The sequence below is a fragment of the Sebastes fasciatus genome, unplaced genomic scaffold (assembly GCF_043250625.1).
Source record: "Sebastes fasciatus isolate fSebFas1 unplaced genomic scaffold, fSebFas1.pri Scaffold_26, whole genome shotgun sequence".
Classification (NCBI taxonomy): domain Eukaryota; kingdom Metazoa; phylum Chordata; class Actinopteri; order Perciformes; family Sebastidae; genus Sebastes; species Sebastes fasciatus.
In genome coordinates, this window is record NW_027428183.1 from 30,789 (window position 1) to 42,500 (window position 11,712).

Below are 11,712 nucleotides of genomic sequence, written 5' to 3' on the forward strand. Positions count from 1 at the left end.
GTTTACTGGTTATAGTAGGTAGTTTACTGGTTATAGTAGGTAGTTTACTGGTTATAGTAGGTGGTTTACTGGTTTCAGTAGGTAGTTTACTGGTTATAGTCGGTAGTTTACTGGTTTCAGTGGGTAGTTTACTGGTTTCAGTGGGTAGTTTACTGGTTTCAGTAGGTAGTTTACTGGTTATAGTAGGTGGTTTACTGGTTTCAGTAGGTAGTTTACTGGTTATAGTCGGTAGTTTACTGGTTTCAGTAGGTAGTTTACTGGTTATAGTCGGTAGTTTACTGGTTATAGTAGGTAGTTTACTGGTTATAGTCGATAGTTTACTGGTTTCAGTAGGTAGTTTACTGGTTTCAGTAGGTAGTTTACTGGTTATAGTAGGTGGTTTACTGGTTTCAGTAGGTAGTTTACTGGTTATAGTCGGTAGTTTACTGGTTTCAGTGGGTAGTTTACTGGTTTCAGTAGGTAGTTTACTGGTTTCAGTAGTTTACTGGTTTCAGTAGGTAGTTTAGTGGTTTCAGTAGGTAGTTTACTGGTTATAGTAGGTAGTTTACTGGTTATAGTAGGTAGTTTACTGGTTATAGTAGGTAGTTTACTGGTTATAGTAGGTAGTTTACTGGTTTCAGTAGGTAGTTTACTGGTTATAGTAGTTTACTGGTTATAGTAGGTAGTTTACTGGTTATAGTAGGTAGTTTACTGTTTCAGTAGGTAGTTTACTGGTTATAGTAGGTAGTTTACTGGTTATAGTAGGTAGTTTACTGGTTTCAGTAGGTAGTTTACTGGTTTCAGTAGTTTACTGGTTTCAGTCGGTAGTTTACTGGTTTCAGTCGGTAGTTTACTGGTTTCAGTAGGTAGTTTACTGGTTTCAGTAGTTTACTGGTTTCAGTGGGTAGTTTACTGGTTTCAGTGGGTAGTTTACTGGTTATAGTCGGTAGTTTACTGGTTTCAGTGGGTAGTTTACTGGTTTCAGTAGGTAGTTTACTGGTTTCAGTAGTTTACTGGTTTTAGTAGTTTACTGGTTTCAGTCGGTAGTTTACTGGTTATAGTAGGTAGTTTACTGGTTATAGTAGGTAGTTTACTGGTTATAATAGGTAGTTTACTGGTTATAGTCGGTAGTTTACTGGTTATAGTCGGTAGTTTACTGGTTATAGTAGGTAGTTTACTGGTTATAGTCGGTAGTTTACTGGTTTCAGTAGGTAGTTTACTGGTTATAGTCGGTAGTTTACTGGTTATAGTCGGCAGTTTACTGGTTTCAGTAGGTAGTTTACTGGTTATAGTCGGTAGTTTACTGGTTTCAGTAGGTAGTTTACTGGTTATAGTCGGTAGTTTACTGGTTATAGTAGGTAGTTTACTGGTTATAGTCGGTAGTTTACTGGTTTCAGTAGGTAGTTTGCTGGTTATAGTCGGTAGTTTACTGGTTATAGTAGGTAGTTTACTGGTTTCAGTAGGTAGTTTACTGGTTATAGTCGGTAGTTTACTGGTTATAGTAGGTAGTTTACTGGTTATAGTCGGTACTTTACTGGTTATAGTAGGTGGTTTACTGGTTTCAGTAGGTAGTTTACTGGTTATAGTCGGTAGTTTACTGGTTTCAGTAGGTAGTTTACTGGTTATAGTCGGTAGTTTACTGGTTATAGTAGGTAGTTTACTGGTTATAGTCGATAGTTTACTGGTTTCAGTAGGTAGTTTACTGGTTTCAGTAGGTAGTTTACTGGTTATAGTAGGTGGTTTACTGGTTTCAGTAGGTAGTTTACTGGTTATAGTCGGTAGTTTACTGGTTTCAGTGGGTAGTTTACTGGTTTCAGTAGGTAGTTTACTGGTTATAGTAGGTGGTTTACTGGTTTCAGTAGGTAGTTTACTGGTTATAGTCGGTAGTTTACTGGTTTCAGTAGGTAGTTTACTGGTTATAGTAGGTGGTTTACTGGTTTCAGTAGGTAGTTTACTGGTTATAGTCGGTAGTTTACTGGTTTCAGTGGGTAGTTTACTGGTTTCAGTAGGTAGTTTACTGGTTTCAGTAGTTTACTGGTTTCAGTAGGTAGTTTAGTGGTTTCAGTAGGTAGTTTACTGGTTATAGTAGGTAGTTTACTGGTTATAGTAGGTAGTTTACTGGTTTCAGTAGGTAGTTTACTGGTTATAGTATGTAGTTTACTGGTTATAGTAGGTAGTTTACTGGTTATAGTAGGTAGTTTACTGGTTTCAGTAGGTAGTTTACTGGTTATAGTAGGTAGTTTACTGGTTTCAGTCGGTAGTTTACTGGTTTCAGTGGGTAGTTTACTGGTTTCAGTAGGTAGTTTACTGGTTTCAGTAGTTTACTGGTTTCAGTCGGTAGTTTACTGGTTTCAGTGGGTAGTTTACTGGTTATAGTCGGTAGTTTACTGGTTTCAGTGGGTAGTTTACTGGTTTCAGTAGGTAGTTTACTGGTTTCAGTAGTTTACTGGTTTTAGTAGTTTACTGGTTTCAGTCGGTAGTTTACTGGTTATAGTAGGTAGTTTACTGGTTATAATAGGTAGTTTACTGGTTGTAGTCGGTAGTTTACTGGTTTCAGTAGGTAGTTTACTGGTTTCAGTCTGTTCCATACTGGTTTCAGTCGGTAGTTTACTGGTTTCAGTGGGTAGTTTACTGGTTATAGTAGTTTACTGGTTTCAGTGGGTAGTTTACTGGTTTCAGTAGTTTACTGGTTTCAGTAGGTAGTTTACTGGTTATAGTAGGTAGTTTACTGGTTATAGTCGGTAGTTTACTGGTTATAGTCGGTAGTTTACTGGTTTCAGTAGGTAGTTTACTGGTTATAGTAGGTAGTTTACTGGTTTCAGTAGGTAGTTTACTGGTTATAGTAGGTAGTTTACTGGTTATAGTCGGTAGTTTACTGGTTTCAGTAGGTAGTTTACTGGTTATAGTAGGTAGTTTACTGGTTTCAGTAGTTTACTGGTTTCAGTAGGTAGTTTACTGGTTTCAGTCTGTTCCATACTGGTTTCAGTCGGTAGTTTACTGGTTTCAGTAGGTAGTTTACTGGTTATAGTAGGTAGTTTACTGGTTTCAGTAGGTAGTTTACTGGTTTCAGTAGGTAGTTTACTGATTATAGTAGGTAGTTTACTGGTTTCAGTCTGTTCCATACTGGTTTCAGTAGGTAGTTTACTGGTTTCAGTCTGTTCCATACTGGTTTCACTCGGTAGTTTACTGGTTTCAGTCTGTTCCATACTGGTTTCAGTCGGTAGTTTACTGGTTTCAGTGGGTAGTTTACTGGTTGTTGTGGTTCCATACTGGTTTGTGTGGTTCCATACTGGTTCTTGTGGTTCCATACTTGTTCTTGTGGTTCCATACTGGTTCTTGTGGTTCCATACTGGTTGTTGTGGTTCCATACTGGTTTGTGTGGTTCCATACTGGTTTGAGTGGTTCCATACTGGTTCTTGTGGTTCCAGGGGAGATGGGCTGTCTGGGAGGACAGACGGAGGAAGAACGACTGGATGAGAAAGCGAAGAGAGAAGCCAACAAGAAGATCGAGAGACAGCTGCAGAAAGAGAGACAGGCTTATAAAGCTACACACAGACTGCTGCTGCTGGGTGAGACACCTGTCTGTCTGACTACTTGTCTGTCTCTCATCCATCTGTCTAACTACCTGTCTGTCTGACTACCTGTCTGTCTCTCACCTGTCTGTCTCTCACCTGTCTGTCTGACTACCTGTCTGTCTGACTACCTGTCTGTCTCTCACCTGTCTGTCTGCAGGTGCAGGAGAATCAGGTAAGAGCACCATAGTGAAGCAGATGAGGATTCTTCATGTCGACGGTTTCAACGATGAGTGAGTCAAACTTTAAACTTTAAATTTCCCCCTGCGGCAGCAGCATGAAATAATCATAATAAAGACATGATTGTCCTCCATAAACCGTCCTGATGAGTCTGTTTCCTTCCCTCATAAAGCTAAACACTGAAGTTAAATCACGTCTTTATCTTCCAGGGAGAAGCAGGAGAAGGTTCAAGACATCAGGAAGAACGTGAAGGACGCCATCGTGGTAGGTCACATGACCTGCATCACATGACCGAGTGTAGAGCCTCAGAGTTAAACCGTCCTGTACTGGTTGAGTTATCAACCTCTTATTAATAAATAAATCAGTCTGGTGAGTCGTCCAGTCCAGCAGACAGCAGCATTCATATGACCAGGAAGTCCACTTTTCATCTACCTGTCTGTCCCAGCATGCACTGGGTGAGAGGGGTTCACCTGGACAGGTGTTCACAGTGTGTGTGTGTGTGTGTGTGTGTGTGTGTGTGTGTGTGTGTGTTCCAGACCATCGTGTCAGCCATGAGTACGTTGACTCCGCCCGTTCCTCTGGGTAACCCTGGCAACGAGTTCAGACTCGACTACATCAAAGGCATCGCACCGCTGTCTGACTTTGAATACACAGAGGTAACACACACACACACACACACATTAAACGTGATCCTTCAAAATAAAATCGTCAGATGTCACTAAACTCAGCTTCCTGTTCGTCTGAAGTTCTTGTTTATAAAGTCTTGTACGCTTCAGATGCTGATGCTAACACCTGCTAATGCTAACACCTGCTGATGCTAACACCTGCTGACACCTGCTGGTGCTAACACCTGGTGATGCAAATGCTAACACCTGCTAATGCTAACACCTGCTGGTGCTAATGCTAACACCTGCTGGTGCTAACACCTGCTAATGCTAACACCTGCTGGTGCTAACACCTGCTGGTGCTAACACCTGCTAATGCTAACACCTGCTGGTGCTAACACCTGCTAGTGCTAACACCTGCTGATGCTAACACCTGCTAATGCTAACACCTGCTGGTGCTAACACCTGCTAATGCTAACACCTGCTGGTGCTAACACCTGCTGGTGCTAACACCTGCTGATGCTAACACCTGCTAATGCTAACACCTGCTGGTGCTAACAGTAGCATCGGGTGGGAGGACGTCGGGGGATTTGTCGGAGAGCTTGTTTGTTGTAATGACATTAATGAGATGATGTAACGAGTTAACGAGGGACTGGAAGCACACAGGACGCCACTCACCTGCCGGAGTGTGTGTGTGTGTGAACGTCTCACCTGAGGCCTCATTAACTAACACAGAGCGTCTCTGAAGACACAACCACTCAAAACAACCGTCTTCCTGAGTCTACTCTCCTTCAGCTCCGACGCTTCCTCTTCCTCTCGCTGCTGATTGGTCGACCGGACACTCACTGCCGTCCAATCAGACGACAGCACGCTCACCTGCAGCCTCTAACCCATCCTGTCTCTCCTGTCTCTTCTGTCTCTCCTGTCTCTCCTGTCTCTTCTGTCTCTTCTGTCTCTCGTGTCTCTCCTGTCTCTCCTGTCTCTCCTGTCTCTCGTGTCTCTCCTGTCTCTCCTGTCTCTTCTGTCTCTCCTGTCTCTCCTGTCTCTCCTGTCTCTCCTGTCTCTCGTGTCTCTCCTGTCTCTCCTGTCTCTCGTGTCTCTCCTGTCTCTCGTGTCTCTCCTGTCTCTCCTGTCTTTCCTGTCTCTCCTGTCTCTTCTGTCTCTCGTGTCTCTCCTGTCTCTCCTGTCTCTCGTGTCTCTCCTGTCTCTCCTGTCTCTCGTGTCTCTTCTGTCTCTCCTGTCTCTCCTGTCTCTCGTGTCTCTTCTGTCTCTCCTGTCTCTCCTGTCTCTCGTGTCTCTCCTGTCTCTCCTGTCTCTCGTGTCTCTCCTGTCTCTTCTGTCTCTCCTGTCTCTCCTGTCTCTCCTGTCTCTCCTGTCTCTCGTGTCTCTCCTGTCTCTCCTGTCTCTCGTGTCTCTCCTGTCTCTCCTGTCTCTCCTGTCTCTCCTGTCTCTCCTGTCTCTCCTGTCTCTCCTGTCTCTCCTGTCTCTCCTGTCTCTCCTGTCTCTCGTGTCTCTTCTGTCTCTCCTGTCTCTCCTGTCTCTCCTGTCTCTCCTGTCTCTCGTGTCTCTCCTGTCTCTCCTGTCTCTCGTGTCTCTCCTGTCTCTTCTGTCTCTCCTGTCTCTCCTGTCTCTCGTGTCTCTCCTGTCTCTCCTGTCTCTCGTGTCTCTCCTGTCTCTCGTGTCTCTCCTGTCTCTCGTGTCTCTCCTGTCTCTCCTGTCTCTCCTGTCTCTCCTGTCTCTCGTGTCTCTCCTGTCTCTCGTGTCTCTCCTGTCTCTTCTGTCTCTCCTGTCTCTCCTGTCTCTCCTGTCTCTCCTGTCTCTCGTGTCTCTCCTGTCTCTCCTGTCTCTCGTGTCTCTCGTGTCTCTCCTGTCTCTCGTGTCTCTCCTGTCTCTCGTGTCTCTTCTGTCTCTCCTGTCTCTCCTGTCTCTCGTGTCTCTCCTGTCTCTCCTGTCTCTCGTGTCTCTCCTGTCTCTCCTGTCTCTCCTGTCTCTTCTGTCTCTCCTGTCTCTCCTGTCTCTCCTGTCTCTCCTGTCTCTCGTGTCTCTCCTGTCTCTCCTGTCTCTCGTGTCTCTCCTGTCTCTCGTGTCTCTCCTGTCTCTCGTGTCTCTTCTGTCTCTCCTGTCTCTCCTGTCTCTCGTGTCTCTCCTGTCTCTCGTGTCTCTCCTGTCTCTTCTGTCTCTCCTGTCTCTCCTGTCTCTCCTGTCTCTCCTGTCTCTCGTGTCTCTCCTGTCTCTCCTGTCTCTCGTGTCTCTCGTGTCTCTCCTGTCTCTCGTGTCTCTTCTGTCTCTCCTGTCTCTCCTGTCTCTCGTGTCTCTTCTGTCTCTCGTGTCTCTCCTGTCTCTCGTGTCTCTTCTGTCTCTCCTGTCTCTCCTGTCTCTCGTGTCTCTCGTGTCTCTCCTGTCTCTCCTGTCTCTCCTGTCTCTTCTGTCTCTCCTGTCTCTCGTGTCTCTACTGTCTCTTCTGTCTCTCGTGTCTCTCCTGTCTCTCCTGTCTCTCGTGTCTCTTCTGTCTCTCCTGTCTCTCCTGTCTCTTCTGTCTCTCCTGTCTCTCGTGTCTCTCCTGTCTCTCCTGTCTCTCGTGTCTCTCCTGTCTCTCGTGTCTCTCCTGTCTCTCCTGTCTCTCGTGTCTCTTCTGTCTCTCCTGTCTCTCGTGTCTCTCCTGTCTCTCCTGTCTCTCGTGTCTCTCCTGTCTCTCCTGTCTCTCGTGTCTCTCCTGTCTCTCCTGTCTCTCGTGTCTCTTCTGTCTCTCCTGTCTCTCCTGTCTCTCGTGTCTCTCCTGTCTCTCGTGTCTCTCCTGTCTCTCGTGTCTCTTCTGTCTCTCCTGTCTCTCGTGTCTCTCGTGTCTCTCGTGTCTCTCCTGTCTCTCCTGTCTCTCCTGTCTCTCGTGTCTCTTCTGTCTCTCCTGTCTCTCCTGTCTCTCGTGTCTCTTCTGTCTCTCCTGTCTCTCCTGTCTCTCCTGTCTCTCCTGTCTCTCGTGTCTCTCCTGTCTCTCCTGTCTCTTCTGTCTCTCCTGTCTCTCCTGTCTCTCCTGTCTCTCGTGTCTCTCCTGTCTCTCCTGTCTCTCGTGTCTCTCCTGTCTCTCGTGTCTCTCCTGTCTCTCCTGTCTCTCCTGTCTCTCCTGTCTCTTCTGTCTCTCGTGTCTCTCCTGTCTCTCCTGTCTCTCGTGTCTCTCCTGTCTCTCCTGTCTCTCGTGTCTCTTCTGTCTCTCCTGTCTCTCCTGTCTCTCGTGTCTCTTCTGTCTCTCCTGTCTCTCCTGTCTCTCGTGTCTCTCCTGTCTCTCCTGTCTCTCGTGTCTCTCCTGTCTCTCCTGTCTCTCCTGTCTCTTCTGTCTCTCCTGTCTCTCCTGTCTCTCCTGTCTCTCCTGTCTCTCGTGTCTCTCCTGTCTCTCCTGTCTCTCGTGTCTCTCCTGTCTCTCGTGTCTCTCCTGTCTCTCGTGTCTCTCCTGTCTCTCGTGTCTCTTCTGTCTCTCCTGTCTCTCCTGTCTCTCGTGTCTCTCCTGTCTCTCGTGTCTCTCCTGTCTCTTCTGTCTCTCCTGTCTCTCCTGTCTCTCCTGTCTCTCCTGTCTCTCGTGTCTCTCCTGTCTCTCCTGTCTCTCGTGTCTCTCGTGTCTCTCCTGTCTCTCGTGTCTCTCCTGTCTCTCGTGTCTCTTCTGTCTCTCCTGTCTCTCCTGTCTCTCGTGTCTCTCCTGTCTCTCCTGTCTCTCGTGTCTCTCCTGTCTCTCCTGTCTCTTCTGTCTCTCCTGTCTCTCCTGTCTCTCCTGTCTCTCCTGTCTCTCGTGTCTCTCCTGTCTCTCGTGTCTCTCCTGTCTCTCGTGTCTCTTCTGTCTCTCCTGTCTCTCCTGTCTCTCGTGTCTCTCCTGTCTCTCGTGTCTCTCCTGTCTCTTCTGTCTCTCCTGTCTCTCCTGTCTCTCCTGTCTCTCCTGTCTCTCGTGTCTCTCCTGTCTCTCCTGTCTCTCGTGTCTCTCGTGTCTCTCGTGTCTCTCCTGTCTCTCGTGTCTCTTCTGTCTCTCCTGTCTCTCCTGTCTCTCGTGTCTCTTCTGTCTCTCCTGTCTCTCCTGTCTCTCGTGTCTCTTCTGTCTCTCCTGTCTCTCCTGTCTCTCGTGTCTCTCGTGTCTCTCCTGTCTCTCCTGTCTCTCCTGTCTCTTCTGTCTCTCCTGTCTCTCGTGTCTCTCCTGTCTCTTCTGTCTCTCGTGTCTCTCCTGTCTCTCCTGTCTCTCGTGTCTCTTCTGTCTCTCCTGTCTCTCCTGTCTCTTCTGTCTCTCCTGTCTCTCGTGTCTCTCCTGTCTCTCCTGTCTCTCGTGTCTCTCCTGTCTCTCGTGTCTCTCCTGTCTCTCCTGTCTCTCGTGTCTCTTCTGTCTCTCCTGTCTCTCGTGTCTCTCCTGTCTCTCCTGTCTCTCGTGTCTCTCCTGTCTCTCCTGTCTCTCGTGTCTCTCCTGTCTCTCCTGTCTCTCGTGTCTCTTCTGTCTCTCCTGTCTCTCCTGTCTCTCGTGTCTCTCCTGTCTCTCGTGTCTCTCCTGTCTCTCGTGTCTCTTCTGTCTCTCCTGTCTCTCGTGTCTCTCGTGTCTCTCGTGTCTCTCCTGTCTCTCCTGTCTCTCCTGTCTCTCGTGTCTCTTCTGTCTCTCCTGTCTCTCCTGTCTCTCGTGTCTCTTCTGTCTCTCCTGTCTCTCCTGTCTCTCGTGTCTCTCGTGTCTCTCGTGTCTCTTCTGTCTCTCCTGTCTCTCCTGTCTCTCGTGTCTCTCGTGTCTCTCGTGTCTCTCCTGTCTCTCCTGTCTCTCCTGTCTCTCGTGTCTCTCGTGTCTCTCTCCTGTCTCTCCTGTCTCTCCTGTCTCTCGTGTCTCTTCTGTCTCTCCTGTCTCTCGTGTCTCTCCTGTCTCTCCTGTCTCTCGTGTCTCTCCTGTCTCTCCTGTCTCTCCTGTCTCTCGTGTCTCTTCTGTCTCTCCTGTCTCTCGTGTCTCTCCTGTCTCTCCTGTCTCTCGTGTCTCTCCTGTCTCTCCTGTCTCTTCTGTCTCTCCTGTCTCTCGTGTCTCTTCTGTCTCTCCTGTCTCTCGTGTCTCTTCTGTCTCTCCTGTCTCTCGTGTCTCTCCTGTCTCTCCTGTCTCTCGTGTCTCTCCTGTCTCTCCTGTCTCTCCTGTCTCTCCTGTCTCTTCTGTCTCTCCTGTCTCTCCTGTCTCTCGTGTCTCTCGTGTCTCTCCTGTCTCTCCTGTCTCTCGTGTCTCTCCTGTCTCTCCTGTCTCTCGTGTCTCTCCTGTCTCTCCTGTCTCTTCTGTCTCTCCTGTCTCTCCTGTCTCTCGTGTCTCTCCTGTCTCTCCTGTCTCTCGTGTCTCTCCTGTCTCTCCTGTCTCTCCTGTCTCTCCTGTCTCTTCTGTCTCTCGTGTCTCTCCTGTCTCTCCTGTCTCTCCTGTCTCTCCTGTCTCTTCTGTCTCTCCTGTCTCTCCTGTCTCTCGTGTCTCTCGTGTCTCTCCTGTCTCTCCTGTCTCTCGTGTCTCTCCTGTCTCTCGTGTCTCTCCTGTCTCTCCTGTCTCTCCTGTCTCTCGTGTCTCTCCTGTCTCTCCTGTCTCTCCTGTCTCTCCTGTCTCTCCTGTCTCTCGTGTCTCTCCTGTCTCTCCTGTCTCTCCTGTCTCTCCTGTCTCTTCTGTCTCTCCTGTCTCTCCTGTCTCTCGTGTCTCTCGTGTCTCTCCTGTCTCTCCTGTCTCTCGTGTCTCTCCTGTCTCTCGTGTCTCTCCTGTCTCTCGTGTCTCTCCTGTCTCTTCTGTCTCTCTGTCTCTCCTGTCTCTCGTGTCTCTCCTGTCTCTCGTGTCTCTCCTGTCTCTCCTGTCTCTCCTGTCTCTTCTGTCTCTCCTGTCTCTCGTGTCTCTCCTGTCTCTCCTGTCTCTCCTGTCTCTTCTGTCTCTCCTGTCTCTTCTGTCTCTCGTGTCTCTCCTGTCTCTCCTGTCTCTTCTGTCTCTCCTGTCTCTCCTGTCTCTCGTGTCTCTCCTGTCTCTCCTGTCTCTCGTGTCTCTCCTGTCTCTTCTGTCTCTCGTGTCTCTCCTGTCTCTCGTGTCTCTCCTGTCTCTTCTGTCTCTCCTGTCTCTCGTGTCTCTCGTGTCTCTCCTGTCTCTCGTGTCTCTCCTGTCTCTCCTGTCTCTCCTGTCTCTCGTGTCTCTCCTGTCTCTCGTGTCTCTCGTGTCTCTCCTGTCTCTCCTGTCTCTCCTGTCTCTCGTGTCTCTTCTGTCTCTCGTGTCTCTCGTGTCTCTCCTGTCTCTCGTGTCTCTCCTGTCTCTCCTGTCTCTTCTGTCTCTCGTGTCTCTTCTGTCTCTCGTGTCTCTCCTGTCTCTTCTGTCTCGTGTCTCTCCTGTCTCTCGTGTCTCTCCTGTCTCTCCTGTCTCTTCTGTCTCTCGTGTCTCTTCTGTTTCTCGTGTCTCTCGTGTCTCTCCTGTCTCTCGTGTCTCTCCTGTCTCTCGTGTCTCTCCTGTCTCTCCTGTCTCTTCTGTCTCTCGTGTCTCTTCTGTCTCTCGTGTCTCTCGTGTCTCTTCTGTCTCTCCTGTCTCTCGTGTCTCTCCTGTCTCTCCTGTCTCTCCTGTCTCTCGTGTCTCTCGTGTCTCTCCTGTCTCTCGTGTCTCTCCTGTCTCTCCTGTCTCTTCTGTCTCTCGTGTCTCTTCTGTCTCTCGTGTCTCTCGTGTCTCTCTCTTCTGTCTCTCTGTCTCTCCTGTCTCTCCTGTCTCTCCTGTCTCTTCTGTCTCTCCTGTCTCTCCTGTCTCTCGTGTCTCTCGTGTCTCTTCTGTCTCTCGTGTCTCTCGTGTCTCTCGTGTCTCTCCTGTCTCTCCTGTCTCTCCTGTCTCTCCTGTCTCTCGTGTCTCTTCTGTCTCTCGTGCTCTCTCGTGTCTCTCCTGTCTCTCGTGTCTCTCCTGTCTCTTCTGTCTCTCGTGTCTCTTCTGTCTCTCGTGTCTCTCCTGTCTCTCCTGTCTCTCCTGTCTCTCGTGTCTCTTCTGTCTCTCGTGTCTCTCGTGTCTCTTCTGTCTCTCGTGTCTCTCCTGTCTCTCGGTTCTCTTCTGTCTCTCGTGTCTCTCGTGTCTCTTCTGTCTCTCGTGTCTCTCCTGTCTCTCCTGTCTCTTCTGTCTCTCGTGTCTCTCCTGTCTCTCCTGTCTCTCTGTCTCTCGTGTCTCTCCTGTCTCTCGTGTCTCTCCTGTCTCTCGTGTCTCTCCTGTCTCTTCTGTCTCTCCTGTCTCTCGTGTCTCTCGTGTCTCTCCTGTCTCTCGTGTCTCTCCTGTCTCTCCTGTCTCTTCTGTCTCTCCTGTCTCTCGTGTCTCTCGTGTCTCTCCTGTCTCTCGTGTCTCTCCTGTCTCTCGTGTCTCTCCTGTCTCTCCTGTCTCTCGTGTCTCTCGTGTCTCTCCTGTCTCT

General features: G+C 48.6%; 1 protein-coding gene across 1 annotated transcript in view; it reads left to right on the forward strand.

Moving 5' to 3' along the window:
• The window catches only part of LOC141763689 (guanine nucleotide-binding protein G(olf) subunit alpha-like), a 33,561-nt gene that overhangs the window by 1,466 nt on the left and 20,383 nt on the right, over positions 1-11,712 (forward strand). Inside the window, exons 2-5 of the mRNA XM_074628274.1 lie at positions 3,408-3,548; positions 3,712-3,784; positions 3,941-3,995; positions 4,268-4,387. Coding sequence (XP_074484375.1) covers positions 3,413-3,548; positions 3,712-3,784; positions 3,941-3,995; positions 4,268-4,387 — 384 coding nt within the window. The 5' untranslated portion in view covers positions 3,408-3,412. The remainder of the gene's footprint in view (positions 1-3,407; positions 3,549-3,711; positions 3,785-3,940; positions 3,996-4,267; positions 4,388-11,712) is intronic.